The 17,155-nt window shown below is 48.9% G+C and overlaps 2 protein-coding genes across 11 annotated transcripts in view; one reads left to right on the top strand and one right to left on the bottom strand.

Annotated features, from left to right (window-relative positions):
• Nucleotides 1-15,221, top strand: part of LOC141501899 (acyl-CoA dehydrogenase family member 11-like) — a 31,852-nt gene extending 16,631 nt beyond the window's left edge. The window contains exons 3-14 of the mRNA XM_074206319.1: nucleotides 503-602; nucleotides 821-938; nucleotides 1,020-1,162; nucleotides 1,969-2,118; nucleotides 4,055-4,149; nucleotides 6,188-6,287; nucleotides 6,734-6,874; nucleotides 9,480-9,572; nucleotides 9,880-9,987; nucleotides 10,554-10,725; nucleotides 11,089-11,155; nucleotides 11,685-15,221. Of these exons, the coding sequence (XP_074062420.1) occupies nucleotides 503-602; nucleotides 821-938; nucleotides 1,020-1,162; nucleotides 1,969-2,118; nucleotides 4,055-4,149; nucleotides 6,188-6,287; nucleotides 6,734-6,874; nucleotides 9,480-9,572; nucleotides 9,880-9,987; nucleotides 10,554-10,725; nucleotides 11,089-11,155; nucleotides 11,685-11,829 (1,432 nt within the window). The 3' untranslated portion in view covers nucleotides 11,830-15,221. The remainder of the gene's footprint in view (nucleotides 1-502; nucleotides 603-820; nucleotides 939-1,019; nucleotides 1,163-1,968; nucleotides 2,119-4,054; nucleotides 4,150-6,187; nucleotides 6,288-6,733; nucleotides 6,875-9,479; nucleotides 9,573-9,879; nucleotides 9,988-10,553; nucleotides 10,726-11,088; nucleotides 11,156-11,684) is intronic.
• MTMR3 (myotubularin related protein 3) overlaps nucleotides 15,078-17,155 on the bottom strand; it is a 167,822-nt gene continuing 165,744 nt past the window's right edge. For 5 of the 10 annotated variants that reach the window (XM_074206309.1, XM_074206311.1, XM_074206308.1 and 2 more), the window contains one exon: nucleotides 15,078-17,032. In XM_074206309.1, the coding sequence (XP_074062410.1) occupies nucleotides 16,722-17,032 (311 nt within the window). In that variant the 3' untranslated portion in view covers nucleotides 15,078-16,721. The remainder of the gene's footprint in view (nucleotides 17,033-17,155) is intronic. The other 5 variants (XM_074206313.1, XM_074206314.1, XM_074206316.1 and 2 more) reach the window with 1 other exon arrangement.

The following is a 17,155-nucleotide window of genomic DNA, read 5'->3' as shown; positions in this document are numbered from 1 at the left end:
TCCATTTATTCATCCAGTCATTTATCCACCTATTCACTCATCTACTCATCTGTCTACCTATCTACTCATTTATCCGTCCGTTGGTAGATTCATCCATCCATCCATCCATTTATCTATCCAGCTGTCATTCATTCGTTCATCTATCCATTTATTCGCCCACCTATCCTTTTATCCATCTTTTCCATCTCTCCATTTATTCCTCCATTTATCCATCTATTCATTCATCTACTTTTCTATCTACCCATCCCCCCATTTATTCATCCATTAATAGATTCATCCATCCATCCATCCATCCATTCGCCTATCTGCTGATTCACTCAAGTCGAGCAAGTCCAGTGACAAAACCTTTGTTAAGTAGGCGTCTTACCCTGCCTTTCCAAAGAAAAGAAAGGAGGGAGTCCAAGAAGCCAAGCAGGCCCAGGACAGCGAGAGCTGGGCTGCCTGCCAGTGGCCTCCCGCATCCTGTTTTGTATTGACTCTGACTTCTCTCCATGTTCCTCAGTCGCATGTACCAGTTTGCCAAGCTGTTCCTGTTCTCCCCTTCTTCTGGAATGTTCCTTTGCCCCCTGGCCATGACAGATGGTGCTGCCAGAGTCCTGGAGGTGAGAATCAAAGAACTTTGAGCTGGAGTCCTCCCAGTCCCTTCTCCATCCCCACCCCTGATCTCAGGCTGAGGCTTCAACCTCCCTTTACTTCCTTATGACCTGACCCCTGACCTCAGAGGATTTCTTGGTGTTCCAAGGTGAAATGTGGGAGTGCTTTCTGATGACAGCTCCATTCCTTCCCTCTTTGTCTTCCCTCTTTTGTCTTCTTCAATAAGGTGACGAACAGCTCAGGGCCACCAGGGGAAGCTTTCAGGCATCTGACTTCCCGAGATCCAAAGCACTTCTGGACCTCTGGCCAGTGGATGACTGAACGCAAGGGAGGCTCTGATGTGGGTGAGTGGGGCCAGAGGCCCGGGGTGGAGCTCCAAGGGCTCAGCTCGGCTGGGGCAGCCCAACATCTGTCTCTCTCCTCAGCCCATGGTACTGAGACACTGGCCCTCCAGCAGAAAGATGGCACACACAGACTCTTTGGATTTAAATGGTTCACAACATCGACAGATGCTGACATGGCGTTGACCCTTGCCCGCATAGTTGACCATCAGGGATTGATCACTAAGGTCAGTGTGTGTGTGTGTGTGTGTGTGTGTGTGTGTGTGTGTGTGTGTACTGGATAGGGATAAGAGAGCCGGGCCCTCTTGGGGATCCTCTGCACTCTGGGGGAGGGCTCCAGGTGGGTGTCCTCTCTCTCTCCTCAGTTCTAAGTCAGCCCTCTCCCACAGATACAAGGTACAATGGGGAAGGGTCCAGAAAGCCCCAGCTTCAGCTCCTAGGACAAACCATCCAAACTTCTCTGTGACAGTTTTAAAAAAATGTTAGACTAGGGGTAGCTAGGTGGTGCAATGGATAGAGTACTGGCCCTGGAGCCAGGAAGACCTGACTCAGATTAATTACTTAATTACTTAGCTGTGTGACCTTGGGCAAGTCACTTAACCCCATTGTCTTTCAAAAACTAAAAAAAAAAAAAAGAAAAAATGTCTCTAACTCCCTCTGGAACTCTGAATCACACACAATATGCACAACTTTATGACTTGGACTTGGGGGTTTCCCAGTCTATATTATGAGGAAGCTGCCATTCTTTGTTGGTCAAGGCTCAGGGTTCAAGGGCTTCCAGTGATGGGTGAAAGGCAGGGCCAAGGGGAGGTGAGGAAAGGGCCAAGAGGACAGTTTAGACCCGAGGCAGGACAAACTCAGACATTCAGAGACACCCCTAAGTTGGGTAGGTGGCCTGAAGAAGTGGTGAGTTGCCTGTCATTGGAGGTCTGCAAGCAAAGGTTAGGCAACTGCTGGTCAGGGATGCTGGAGTAGAGATTTCTAGCGTGCCACTAGGGTCCCTTCCAATGTGGAGATTCTGTCTCCCCCACAGGGGAGCCCAGGACTGTCCCTCTTCTTCCTGAAGATGCAAGATGAGCAGGAACAGCTCAACAACCTCGAGATACACCGTCTGAAGGAGAAGCTGGGCACTCGCCAACTGGCCACCGCTGAAATACTATTGGATGGGGCCCAGGCACATCTGGTGAGGAGGCAAGGTGGACACTCTGCTGGGCTGGGACCCTGCAGCCCCTCCCTGGACTCAGATAGCTCTTCTTGCTACTTGGCTCTGGCCTACCGGCAGAACATTCCCTTCTGTCTCAATTCCAGGCCACTCGTGGAATCCCAGATTTAGAACTGAAAAGGGAAAAAACCCTCCTGTTGTAGGAAAGTGAAGCAGACAGAGGTGAAGTGACCGGCCCAAGGTCACACAGGTAGTTAATGGCTGAGCTGGGGTGTGAGCCCGGTCTGTTGGCTCCAATGAACAACAAGAACGCACAGGAAGATGGATCTGGTGGAGTTAGGGAAATCTCAGTTCCAATCTGGTTTCAGACCCTTCCTAGCTGCGTGACCCTAGGCAAGTCATTTCATCTTGCTCTGCCTCAGTGTCCTCAACTGTAATATGGATGTAATAAATGCATTTCTCTCTAACGGGTGTTGTGAGCATCAAGTAAATCATAATTGTAAACTGCTTAGTACAATGCCATAGAGTAGACACTATAGAGATGGTAGCCGAGGAGGATGAGGAGGATGATGATAGTAATTATTATTGGTAACGTTTATGTAGTGCTATAATGGTAGTGAAAATTATTAGCATGGCTAACGTCGATACAGTGCTTTATTACATCATCATAACAATTATAATAATTATATATTATATTACATATTATGTCATCATATAACAATTATATATTATTATATAATATTTATCATAGTGTATAATTATATATTATTATGTGATGTTTATTATATAATAAGTATATATCATATGATAATTGTTTATTATAGATGGATCGTTATTATATGCTAATAACTATTAGCATTTATATGTTTTAATAGTTATCATTATAGCTAGCCTTGATATAGCATGATCACAAGAAGTGATTAGTATCATTAGCCTTTGTATCCAATGCTCATAAGAATTATTGTATACTCGGCTTTGACTTAGCAGGATCATAATATTTATTATTATAGATGGCCTTGATATGGAGTGATCATGGTAAGAATTATTATTAGTGAACTTTTGTACAGTAAAATCGTAATAAGAATTATAGCGATCCTTTATCGAAAGTGATCATAAGAATGATTCAGCAGCGTGATCCTAAGTTATTGCTATAGTTATGAGTTATTGTTATGGTTAGCCTTTGTATCCAATGCTCACAAGAATTATTGTATTCTTGGCTTTGATTTAACAGGATCATAATATTTATTATTATTATAGATAGCCTTTCTAGAGCGATTATAATAAGAATTGTTACAGTTAACAAGATCATAATAAGAATTATGGCTATTCTTTATCAAAATATACAAAAAAGTACCTACTCTATGGCATTGTACCAAGCACTCTACAATTATGATTTACTTGCTGCTCACAGCAACCCTTAGAGAGAAGTGCAGTTGAGGACACTGAGACAGACTGAGATGAAATGACTTGCCTAGGGTCATATGGCTAGGAAGGGTCTGAAACTAGATGGGAACTCTTTATAGAAAGTGATCATGAGATATTATAGCTAGCTTCTATATAGCATGATCATAATAAGAATCGTTCTAGTTAACTTTTTATACAGCCTGGTCATTATCATTATTATTATTACTATTATTATAGTTGGTTTCTATATGGCTTGAGCATAAGAAGTTATTACAGCTAGCATTTATTTAGCATGATCATAAGAATTAAACCTTTATGTAGTATTAAAAGAATTGTTATAGTTAACATTTACATAGCATAATCATACGAATTAGTGTTTTAGCTAACATTTAAACAATGTTTTAAGGGTGTAAGGCATTTTCCATATGATTATCTCTTTGAGACCAGGGTTCCTTCCCTCCTTGTGACCCAGTGGTACCAGGGTTGTATTTATGCCTGATCCCTGGCAGGGAGTCCAAGGACCTTTTGCTTATGACAACTGCCTTGTTTCCAGGTCTCCCAGGAGGGCCAGGGAATGGCCACCATCACCGGCATGCTGAATATCACCCGGATATACAATGCCATATGTTCCGTGGGCTACATGAGGAGGTGAATGGGGATAGGGACCCCTTTAGGATCACCCAATGCAGAATGATGAGACTTGATGATACAGGTCAGGGCACAGCAGGATGAGGGACCAAAGGATCTCCGAATTTCATAGTCTAAGAGGGATCTGAACTGGAGTCCCTTTGACATCATCCCCTAGCCCTTCAAGGGAATCAAAGAAAACACACAAAATAAATATTTAGAGAAGCTCTTTTAGTGGTGGCAAAGAACTGGAAGATGATACAAGGATGCCCATCCTTTGAGGAATGACTGAATAAGTTGTGGTATACGGGTGTGATGGAATACCATTGTGCTATAAGAAATGACAAGCAGGATAGTTTCAGGAAAAACCAGGGAAACTTTGTATGAACTAATGCAGAGTGAAGTGAGCAGAACCGGGAGACAAATTTATACAGTAATCACACATATAGTCAACTTTCCGCCCCCCTCCCACTCCCTGCCCCAACCAAAGAAGTCACCGGTCCTCTGCTTGCAGACAGAGCCTGCTGGGATGGGTTCACCACTTGTCAGGACAGCCTGGTCTGCTCTGGGACCATGAAGCCAAAATTGGTCCATCCCCAATTTAAGATCATAGGACCCAAGCTGGGGGTCCAAGGACTCCTAGTCCTAGTTCTGCCCTCCTAGGCCAGCAGATCCTAATTCATACCTGTGTAACCTGCAGGTTTACAAGATAGCCTTTCAAACCCTTGAAGACAACTCCTCTGGGCTCTCTGAATCTTTGTTTCTGCTGTACATGCCCCGTTCCTTCAACTGTACCTCACGGGAGAGGCTTCTAGGCCCTTCCCATCTTGATTCCTTCCTCCACACACTGTCCTATGACTTTCCTAAAACTACCCAGCCTGTCCTCTGGGCAATCCTGCCTCTCTAGCTGAGTCCTTGGAGTGGTCAAAGGAGTAGGGGAGGACTCGGTGAAGGGAGAAAGGTTGGTGAGTCTGGCAGTGAAAGAGGCTCCTGGGGCTCTGGAGGACCCCAAGCCCTCAGGCTGCCGAGCCTCACCATGGCTGATCATATAACACGCATCTTGATTCTTTGTGGTTACAAAGCACACTCCTCCCCAAAATCCTGTGAATTCTCATTGTTTTTATTGTTCTTTGGTCCTGTCCAACTTTTTGTGACTTCTAGGAGGTTTTCTTGGCAAAGATAATGGAATGGTTTTGCCATTTCTTTCTCCAGTGGATTAAGGCAAATGGAGAGAAGTGACTTGTTCAGGGTCATGCAGCTAGTGAGGCAGATTAGGATTCAGGTCTTCAACTCTAAAACCAGAACCCTAATCTACTGAGCCACCTAGCTGCCTCTGATAGCTGATAGAATTACTTCTGTTTAAGAGATGGGGAAACTGAGGCATGGAGACAGGAAGTGATTAGCCTAAGGTCACCCAGGTAACCAGAGCTGAGACTGGGCCCCAGTCCTTGGCTTACACAGACTTATTAGCAGCACCAGCCCTGTCCTTTCCTCTCCCTCTGGGCAAGCTGGTTGGTTTTTGTCCTTCATTATTGAAGAAAACCAAAATGACATCCCTATAGATTTCAGTACATCTGACTGTGGCTGATCAGACCGATATGGGCTCAGAATGCTCTGCCACAGGTCGGGCACAGCCTAGAAGTCCAGGGGAACCCTGCAGCTTGGGGAAGATCTGACCAAGCACCCTACACCTGTGAATTTAAGGTTCTTTCCACTCAACAAAGAGAGTCCAAAGCAGATGCAATTGTCCCCCCTTTTACAGATGAGAAAACACACTCAGAGAGGTCAAAGGCTTTGCCTGGGGCTGCACTGTGGGTGGAATTTGAAAACTTGGTTCTGCCTATGTCTGGCCCCATTTTGAGAAACTGACCCCACTCAAGAAGCCCCTTCTCCTCCTTGTCTGACCACCAGGAGCTCGTCCGAGTGTGCTGGAGACTGTACCTTAGTGAACTAAGAGGGTTTTTAATGATTCCTTGTGTCCCAGAGTGGGTGAGGGGAGATAGTGGGGGAAGGAGGGGGGAAGGGAGACACAGGAACTTGACTATATCCTCCTCCCCAGGGTGGTCGCCTTGGCCCGAGAGTATGCCACCCATAGGTTTGCCTTTGGAAAGTTCATCAAAGACCACCCACTCCACACCCAGATACTGGCCCAGATGGAGGTGAGAACAGCCCCTAATCCCATATATGCCTCAGCCTAGAAGCAGACCACCTCCAACCCCCCATATTCTGGCAGAGAGGGCACCCCCCCCTCAAAGAGGAAGAGTTGATGACCTTGGACTTGCATTGTGGTTGAGGCTACAGGCAAGGAAGGGGAGCCTTCACAGACCTTCTCTCCCACCCTCCATCCAAGCCGTAGACTGTCACCCGAGGCGAAGTGACAGGCCCAGGGTCACCCAGCTAGTGAGGCAGGGTCTGGGGTAACCCCCAACTAGACATACAATCTGGGAAAAGTCACGGGCTTGCCAGGCTCAGTTTCTTCTTCTGTCAGAAGAGAAGGAGGAAGATGGTGAGCCAAGGAGGGCTGGCAGAGAGGGGAGGGTAAGCCAGACACCAGCATCCTGTGGCGGGTGGGCCCGGACCCACCGCCTTCTCTCTGGCCCGGCAGGTGCAGACTCGAGGCAGCTTCCTCTTGATGATGGAGATGGGCAGGTTGCTGGGCCTGGAGGAGACCAAGCTGGCCACCCCGCGGGACTCCCAGCTCCTGCGGCTGTTGACCTCGGTGACCAAGCTGTACACGGGGAAGCAGGTGAGATCCGGGCCGTGGGCTCCTCTCGGCCGGCCCAGAGCAGAGTGACGCCCTGGGGCAAGTCCTGGGTTCTAGTCCGGCTTTCAGCGCGCGGCTATGGCTAAAGCCCTCTGGCCTCAGTCTCCCGCTCCGCTCCCTGGGGCCGGACCTATCCCTACATGGGGGGCGCCCTGGGACGGAGATGCTAGTCTCAAAGCTTTTGTGCAGTTGGGGAAACCGAGGCGGACAGAAGGCGGGGGACTTGGCCAAGGCGGCTCGGCCGGGGGGCGTCGTTTCTGCCGCGCCTTCCGAGGGGCAGCGCCCCTACAAGAGGAGGGGGCCCTCGCCCCGCCCAGCTCCCCCACCTCGGCCAGGTGCGGCCCCTCTGCCTCCCCGCCCACCTGGCCTCAGACTCACACACGCGTGCCCGTCCATGTGGCCACGTCGGCACCTTTCTAGAGCTCAGTTCACACCTGTTCGTCTCCGTGTTCGTGTTGCTGCAGGTGCAGCTTCCTCTCGATCCAGACATCGTCATCTCATCTAGAGCTTCATCTCTCTGGAGATGTATCTAGACCTCTGTGTCTTCCTCTAGGAATCTATCTGTGTAGGTGCATGTCTTTATACATGTATGTGTATGTGCCCCGCTGGGCATACTTACTACACACATGATACGCAGCTTGCACACACGTTAAGAAGTACTCACCTATGATACGCACACGCACGCATCATCCTCTGTGTGTTGTTACATGATGCACCAACATCCCAGCTCCTCTAAGGCCTGTTCCTGTGCATTACCGCCAACTTCTTGCCAGACTCCACTTTAAGCTGCCATCCCCCCAAACCCATCTTCAGCCCTGGCTCCCCGGGCCTCCACACTGCTACCTCCTCCTTCTGAACCCTCGGCCCTCAGAGGGCAGCAGGGAGGCACCCCACCCCCAGCCTTCCAGATTTTGCTCTCTTTCCCAAGTTTGGGGCAGATGTCTTCTGAGTTCCTTCCAACCCGGCCTGTGGGAGCCGCCCAATGTGGTGAAGTCATTCAGTCTCTGTATTGGAGGCTCTCAGAAGCAGCTTGGCAGGGGGAAGGGTCATCAAACGTCTCTTGGCTAGACTCAGTGAACAAGAATTAGAACCCGGGGCTCCAGGACCCTCGGGACCCCAGAACTTAGGAACAAGGTCTCTTTGGAATTGGATGCAGCTCTTTCTAAGGCCCTAGTGAATAGATTCAAAGGTCAATGGGCATCTGCCTGCCAGACCCCGCTTCTTCAGGCTGCTGGACACATTCAAGGTTGGGAGAATGTGGGGACCAATCCAGTCCAGAGGGCACTGTAAGGGCTACTGGGAACTAGGAGTCCTAGGCTTCCGATGAAGTTTGCTGCTAACTCACTCCACAGCCTTGGCTAAGGCACCTTCCCCCTCTGAATCTTATTCTTCCTCCATAAGATAAGAAAGTCAAATTTGGAATCACAAGTCTTCAGTTTGGTTCCAGCTCTGTGGACTATTTCATTACTCACGTTACTTTGCTTCTTCCTGGGTCTCTAAGGGGATCTGAGTGGGAGCCCTCCTCAAAAAGGAGGCCCTTTCCAACTTTCAATCTGTGAGCCCATGATCTCAGGGTAGTTACTTTCTGGGTCTCAGCTTCCTGGATCTGTAAACTAGGAATAAAGTTATTCCTTCCACATCTTGGATTTAGGGGCATGGCATCCCCACAATGCGGAAAATTTATCTAAAAGTTTTCAGTCCTCCCTTTGGACCAGAAGTCTGAATTTTTTTTTCTTTTACGGGTTGTTTATAGTACCTTATTGTAAAAACTTGTACATAGATATTTAAAATACTATCTATTTTATACATATCTGAGTTTCTAAACTTTTTCTGCATTATCAGAAAATTGTGTCAGCCTTGGCATTATCATCTGCAGCTTCTGCCAAAACTTGCCCCCAAACTTCCATTTAATTTCTTTTTTTTTAGAGGTTTTTGCAAGGCAAATGGGGTTAAGTGACTTGCCCAAGGCCACACAGCTAGGTCATTATTAAGTGTCTGAGGCCGGATTTGAACTCAGGTCCTCTTGACTCCAGGGCCGGTGCTCTATCCACTGCATCACCTAGCCTCCCCCATTTAATTTCTTATGCTGATCAGTGACATATTGAAGTTGTGATGGGGAGGATTGTGATGAGGAAGGGAGAGCTGTAATGTGGTATCATGGAGAGTACTGGACCAGGAGCCAAGAAGATGCACCTCATTTTCAAAGTTCAGATCCCACCTTAAACACTTTACTAGCCATGAGACCTTAGACAAGTCACTTAATTTTCCAGGTCTGTCCAACTGTAAAATGAAGGATTTTTCCTCTGCTGCCTTCCCAGCTCTTAATTTAGGATCCTGGGACCTTATAGCATCATTTGAAGGAAAGGATTGGCAGCCTTTGGAGGATTATACACAACCTCTAGGGTCTCTTCCAGCTCTAATAGTTCCAGAGTCTCTGGTCCCGAGCTCCCAACCCCCACCCCCATGCCTGCAGACAAAGCAGTGACCCCAGGTGCCAAGATACCCCAGAAGCATCTTGCTGGCTCCCAGAAACCTATAGGGTCCAGAGAGCAGTGTCAGATGGAGAAATGTGAGACGTTTTTCACAGGCAGTGGCTGTTGTCTCTGAAGGCCTGGAATGCTTCGGCGGGCAGGGCTACATGGAGGACACAGGCTTGGCAGTCATTCTTCGGGATACGCAGGTAAGGGCCCCAAGACTAAGGATACCAACTGGCAGGCCATACCAAAGGGCTGGTCAAATAACCAGGGTCTCTTCTGAGTCCCAACTCCCCAATCTTCAACTTGATTTAGTACTGTAAATTCTATGATCTGGTCCTTGAGCTGCCCTCAAAATCCAAAATGGGACCCCAACAATTTGGCCTTTGACTCAGGAGGCAGTACAGGTGTCTAATTTGAGGAGGGAAGGTATTAAAACTCCGACAGGAAGCCACAGTGACGTAGGGCCTAAGACTCCAGCAATGGGGAAGTATGGATCTCCCCTCTCTGCAGGTGCTGCCCATCTGGGAGGGAACCACCAACATCCTTGCCTTAGACAGCCTACGTGTCCTGGCCAAGAGCAAAGGGCAGGTGATGGAGGCCTTCTTAGCAACTGTCCAGGTGAGGTGCTAATGGGAACTTAATAGCGTCCTGCTGCCCCCTCCTCCTGTCTCACCAGACAGGAGATGGGAGGGGCTAGCATTCTCTGGGAAAATGGTCATTAGATTCCAATGGGAGCTCTACTCCCCCAAGGAAGCCTGTGCCTGCTTCTATTCAACTGATGTATTCACAAAAGAATTGTGGGGTCTGCCTCTAAGCTGAAGTCTCCAGAGCTGGAGAGGGGTCATTCTGGCACAGCTGGAGATGGTAAAGCTCTGGATTGGGAATAAGAGACCTAGGGTCTCAGGATCTCAACTCTACCATTGGGAGTTTCCCTTCATGGGGTCTTCACATATAAAATGGGGATGACATCACTTCTCTCCCCAGGGTTATTGTGCAGATCAGATATGATGGAGGCATGGAGGCATTTGGCTTCATGTGAGGGTTAGGGTTGGGCCAGATTGATGAGATGCCCAGAGGCCACGCAGAGCAGGACTCCCCCATAGCCCTGTGCGCTAGCTGCCCAAGGCAGATTCTGAAGGAACCCATTAACAAGATTTGAGCTCTGCCTGTCTTTCCCTTCCCAGGAGAAGTTAGGCTCTGCTTCTGACAATCTGGAGTTGGCTCCCTCCGTCCAACGGCTACAAGATGCCCTTAAGAGGCTGGCCTGGCATGTGCAGAGGCTCCTAGGGCAGGACAGCACCTCCATGGAAATGGCAGCCAGGGACCTGGCCTACACACTGGCCCGGATCTATATAGGTAGTTCCCTCATTTCTTCCACATTCGCATTTCAGTTGGAGAGGGTAGGATTTTGAGGCAGAAGCAGCATGGTATCCCTTGGAGGCAAAGATCTGGGTTCAAATCCCACCCCTTCTCTTATAACACTGTCACCCTACCTCAATGAGCTGGTTTCCTGCTTCAAACTAGAAGCCCCTATGGACTCCTCCAATTCTATGACCTTTGGGACCTCACTCAGTCTGATTCCTCATCTGTATGGATGTAGAGGATTTCTAAATCCTCCAACTATCCATCCCACAAGCCCATGGAATGGATATTATGGATTGTCATAGAATGCTATTGGCTTTCCTTGACTTTCCCAGCAAAAACCTGCTTTTTGTTTAGGGGCGCTTTTGATAGAGCACGCAACCTGGGCCGAGGCTTCCCTTGCTGATGTCTACACTTCCCAGAGGTAAAGAGGATCTCCATCTCCTGGGTCATATGACAGTCAAAAACCACATTCATCAGTTCAAAACTCAGTAGAGTTTAATCCCGTGAAAGGTCTCTTCCTGGTATCTTCCCCTGGGTCTGATGTGAGAAGTGCCACAGGTTCAGCCAGCCGAGCCATTTCCCCGTCCTTTCCAAAGAAATAGGCCATCTTGTGCTTAATCTGCAGTTACCTTGAATGCTCACCCTGAGTATTGGTTCACTGCACTTGGGAAACTCAGGCGTGAAATTGGGAAATTTTTCCAAGTAAATCCTGGGGAAAGAGGTGAAAGATAAGCCCTAAGAGACTGTACCTATTCCAAGTGACTTTGGGACAGGAAATTGTTTCCAGTTCTTTCCTGACAGGAGACTTGTCACTAATTTGGGAGGACCGTGGCCCAGAGGGAAACTTCCTCCCAAGAGGAGCTAGAAACAATGAGAGCCTAACTGCCTTGGCCCGCCCCGAGAGCAGTTACAGCCACGGGATCCCTCAACTGAAAAGGTTTTTTTCCTAGATGGTGTGAACAAGACCTCTGCCCTTTGGACACTGCTCAGAGAGCTGGCTGCTACGGGGATGATGCTATTTACAGAGACCTAGCTCTGGTCTATGAGGCAAGCCGTACTTTCAAGGGAAAGGAAGGTGCCCAGGTTTCCTGCTGAGAGAAGACTAAACGTGGTGGGGGTCCCTCAACAGAAGGGAATCAAAGCTGACCTGTCAAATACATCATATGCCTAAGGACCGTGTCTGAGATGACAAATTCTGAACTCAGTAAGCCCAACCCAGACCCTCACATGAAGCCAAATGCCTCCATACCCCATATTTGATCTGCACAATAACCCTGGGGAGAGGGTTCATGTATACGTGAATAGATTTCAGTCTTTTCAGTCATGTCTGACTCTTGGACCCGGGGGGGGGGGGGGTTCTTGGCAAAGATACTGGAGGGTTTACCATCTCCTTCTCCAGTTCATCATATAGTTTATCTTAAAAGATTTTGAGTTTTACAATTTTTCCCCCAATCTCACTTCCCTCCCCCTACAGAAGGCAATTTGTCAGTCTTTACATTGTTTCCATGTTGTACATTGATCCAAATTGCAGCTCATTATATAGCTGAGGAAACTGAGGCAAAGTGATTTGCATGGGATCACAGCTCATAAGTGACTTTGGGCCTACTGTTGTATCCATTCAACCTAGCTGCCATCTACATGGTTGGTCTCTACCTTCCTCCCCAACACACACACACACCCTTTCTAAAGAGTTACATTAAAATGGCATCGACTTTAGATGTCTCATAAGGAGACTTAAATCCAACTCTATTAACTGAGCAAAAGATTAGTGGTTTTATTTTAAGAAAAACCCATCAAGGGATGTTTCCATTTTAATGTCAAACTTTGCTCTTTTGACTGTTCTAGAAGTGGTGGGGCTGACCTCAAGTTAGTTTCTGGAAAGGCGGCACTGCCACAAGCTGACTGCATCATTGTTTGCATCATTACCATAAACAAATGTTGAGAGATCACAGAACAAAACAAACAGGACCTTGATCATGGGACTCCTAGCAGCTGCCTCTCCCCACCATGTCAGCATGGCCCCTCCCTGGGGACATGGGAGGGAGGCTGAGGGAACACATGTCAAGGAGGTTGCAGAAAGGGGGACTCCTTGTTCAAGAATGAGTTGGACTACAGTTAATGGTTCCCAAGAACCCTTCTGGCTCCCCCCTTCTTGGGCAGTGAGAATTGGGGACATACAGTGTAAAAATTGGTCTTGGGGTTGGGAATGAGTTCCCATCCTACCTCAGTCACTCACTGTGTGGCTCAGCCTAACTTCTTTAATTGTTCTGGTCTCTGACTTCATCTCTAAAATTATTACAGCTACTTCCTAAGGTCATTATGAGGATCAAATGAGGTAACTAAGTCTGGAGGCCTGGCTTCTCAGCCTGAGCTTACGCAGCTCTGTGACCTTGGCCAAGGTTATCCCGCCTTCTCTGATGTGGACCAGTTTGACACCTACCGATTCCAAGACTATGCATCCCACTCCCCATGATGTTTTCAGCTCTAGTCAAAGGTGTATTTAGGAGGAGACGTGCCCTTTGAAGGGATGGGCTAACCCTTTCAATGGTGAAAGGAATCAAAGGCTGATGTCCAGCCCCAGATTTTATGGAACAGAAAAACCCAGTCTACATTTGTGTGGCCAGCTCTCTCTCTGCATTAATTGGTTTGCTGAGGAAGACTGACCCTTACACTAAACGATTCCTTTCCCTGCCAAAGAGCCTGCATTCTGTCATGGCTAAGCCACGTGGCATCTGCCCAGAAAGTTCACACACGGAAGAGGTGGGGGAGGCCCTGATTGTGGACAAAAATGACAAATTTCTCAGGATTTCAATAGTCCTTGAGACTATTTCTGACAGCTGGCAAGCACTTAAGTCTACCTTTCATCAGCAAGGTTATCTTGTTAAAAAACAATCTTGCAAGGGATCTTGAAGCAATTAAACAACTTTTTGACACCACCGCCAAACTGCCCTGTCCCTCTGCTGCCCCCCTCCCACCATGGGCACTGTGAAAAGCTGAGGGCTGGCAGAACTCAGGGTATCATGGGAAAGCCATGCCCCTCCTCCCAGGTTCCAAACCCAGCTCCTTGGGCTGGGGAAGAGAGGCTTGAACTAACAGAGCTCAGGGGCAGGCTATCATCCAGGATAGAGTGGACAGATGCAGTAATATTCTACTGGGCCAGTCACTTGAAGCAGTCGTGTTCTTTCCCCCGCCTAAGCCTCTCGCCCATTCTAGGCCCCATTCTCATGAAATGTGGCTAGTAGCCACATACGGTAAGGAGAGCAAGCACATGTGCTCCACTCCGGCTTCCTCTATCACCTCCTAAACTGAGCCACACCCAGTCTTTAAGTGGGGAGGGTACGCTCAAGGGACATCCTCTGGGCATTAGTGATGACTTGCAGATACTGTTGACCTGGATTTTGCTCATCAAAGGAGCCATCAGACACCAGATGTTCTCCAGCCAGATGTGCCCATTTTTATTCAACTTGGAAGGTCATTCATTAATGGGGGGGCAACCAACCAGCATGCGGCTCAGACAAATCTTTTGGTCCTTGAGTAGAGAATGAGGCACCTCCAGCATCCTCCACCAGCCCTCTGCACTCAACCAAGTGGCCTGCCAAGAGTAACCCTTGTAGAACATGCATGGCCAGACCAAGAACCATCAGGCCTACCATGGAGCTGGTGAACCTTGGAATAATAGCTTCTTCCCCAACAGGCCCAAAGCTCAAAGGTCTGGAGGGTTCAGCCTAAGCAAGTCCTGTGCTCTGAGAACAGGTCGATGCACTGGTGAAGGTTGGCATGTAGCAGTTAGACCCACAAGCCTGAAACCCTTGCAGCTTGGCACATAAGGGTGCTTATAATAATAATGATAATGATGATAATGATAATAATATCCTATGCATATAATACTGGTCACCACAGAACAATGATTAAAGAAAGGGGGTGAGGGGAAATCATGCCAGGGAACCCTGTCAGCCTAGATAACAAAGCCTGGCTCTCGGATCCTGCCACTACCTGGCACTGGGTGGGAAGGCAGGCTATGAGGCTGGGCCCACAGAAACCCCCCAGTTCGCCTCTGAGATCAGGACTCGCCTGGAGGGTACAGAGGTAGCTGGAGCCAACTGTAGCGGCCAGCTCTTTGGGACAGGCTCATCCATGGCGATTTGGTGTTGTTCAGTAACTAGGTGCTTTGTTTTGGCTTGTGGTTAGATGGAGGACACAAGACAAAACCAAGTCAGAAGTTTCTTCTAACCCCAAAGGAAGCCGAGTCTGGGTGGTGTCTTCAAGTGTTTGTGGAAAAAAGGGCTTTTTGGAGGGGGAAACAAAAGAAAACCGTAAAAGGGTCAGCAGACGCTACCATGCGGAACTCTAAACTTTATTCACTTTTATTTATATATTTAACAATTCTAAAGTATTTACTTCTTGCTTTGACAAAAAAATGAAAAATAGAGGAGCACTGCCCCCTCTGTAAGAGAGAAGGGTGATCTGTACAGCTACGGAGAGTTACGGTTCCTCCTTTACATACAAAGAAAAATAATATTAATAAAAAAGTGCTTCATTGATCAAAAACAAGGGGGAGGGCCTACGAGCTGCAAGCATTTATTCACACTGTACATCAGACCCAAGAAACCCGTATCGTAAGCTCTGGAGAACCTTCCTGCAGGCTGATTCACTCACAGCCCTCACGAGAAGGGAGGATTCCCTCTCCCAGAGGCCCCCCACCAAAGGCAGACCCCAAGGGTGCTCCGGTGGGCCAGAGAGAGGCCTGCAAAGATCCCAGCAGATGCCAGGTGAGGAGCAAACCTCAGCGTAGCCCCTGATCTCAGAGCTCCTCCAGACTTCTACCCTGTTTCCTGTTCCCAGCTTGGAGACCTCCTTCCCTGGAGGGAGGGAGAGCTCCCGGGTGCAAAACACAGATACCAAGCCAAACCATCACATGCAAATCTCAGCCTTTCTTCACCTCTCTCATCCTGCTTCCTGTGTCCCTTCTCCCCTAAACCTCCTGTCCAAGTCCTGGGCAGTTTCTCTAATTATCCAAGGTCAGCTGCTGCTGCTGCCAAGTCCAAAATGGCACCAGCTGGGGATCCCCCAGAGGGTCCCTCTTTCTGCTGATGGCTGAGATCAAGCCCAGCCCACTCTCCAAGGAAAAGGGGAATGGGAAATTTGGTTTCCATTCTTGGAGGCTTGTACTTTCAGAGGCTGATTTCACCCAGGAGGGGAGATCATGATTGTTTTTGGGGGGCAGGGGGAGAGGAGAAGAAGCCAGGGCCTTTTGGAACCCTGAGTCCAGATTTCTCTGTGTTGGCCATGACTGGGTGTGGATGGGCAGCCCCAGGGGTGGCAGGCACTGGGAAGCTGCAGACTTGGCCACTGCCCTTTGGTTGGTTTGTGCTGTTCCCACACGGGTGGGCACAGGCTGGTCACTGTCAGTGAAAAGAAGGGTGCTACATTCGGGGTCAACATACAAACAAACCACACGGGAAGAATGGAAAAATCTGCTCATCTGCTAGGCATCCTCCCTGTGTCTGCAGGCTTAGAATCAAAATGGGAAAGTTAGACCTTCTTCTCCTCCCTTCCCTTCCCTCGGCAGGTGTTGGCCACAAGGGCATAGAAATGGGCCTCCGGGAAGCTGACTCGGCCCCAGCGGACACCAGGGAAGGTGGGGTTGGGCTCTCGTGGGACCAAAGCTCCCTGTTTCTTCTAGCAGCAAAGGTTTCCCCAAACAACACTACCTAGTTTGGTGGCATGAGGAGTGATTGAAAGCATCGGCAAAGGGCACTCTGCCTGGGCTCCTGGCTCCCTCTCCTCCCACCTCCCAATTCCAAACCAAGCCACCTCTGCAGTCCAGACCAACAGTGGGGGAGTGAAGAGCAACAGGGGCCTGATCCTGGGCCTCAGTCCCTTGGTAACCTCCAGTTCTCTAGCAAAACCAAAGCCCAAACACAAACCAGAGGAGGGAGAGGCAGAGAGGGCAGGGGGAAAGGGGAAGTCTCTTTGAGTTCTGTCCCTCAGAGCAGGTGCCTTCTCACCCCCCGCTCCAAAGTGCGTGGGCCAAAGGACCTTCTCAAGGTACCCAGGGTGTGTGGGGCTACCCAGGGAGAGAGCTGGCCTGGCCCCCGACCCACTCGTCCCCGACAGGCAGAAGCTTCAGTTTGAAGTGGCAGCAATGGGTTTATCCAGTTCGAGGTCAAGGCTGGAACTCGTGGGGTGCAGGCTGTTATAGCAAGACTTGCAGACTCGGCTGGGCTCAAAGAGCTGCTGGCTGGGAACCGGCACCTTCTGGTTGCAGCAGCTGGAGCAGAAAACGTTCCCACAGTTCCTTGAGTTGAAAAGGGGGAGACACAAGAAATAGGTGACATCGTTAATGATGACTGGGTAGGGAAGAAAGCAAAAACCAAATGCAGCACATTCCTCTGGGGCTCTGGGGAACTGTTGAACTGAG

The sequence above is a fragment of the Macrotis lagotis genome, chromosome X, assembly GCF_037893015.1.
Source record: "Macrotis lagotis isolate mMagLag1 chromosome X, bilby.v1.9.chrom.fasta, whole genome shotgun sequence".
Classification (NCBI taxonomy): domain Eukaryota; kingdom Metazoa; phylum Chordata; class Mammalia; order Peramelemorphia; family Peramelidae; genus Macrotis; species Macrotis lagotis.
Note: the sequence above shows the minus strand (reverse complement) of the source record. Positions and strands in the feature narration are given on the sequence as shown.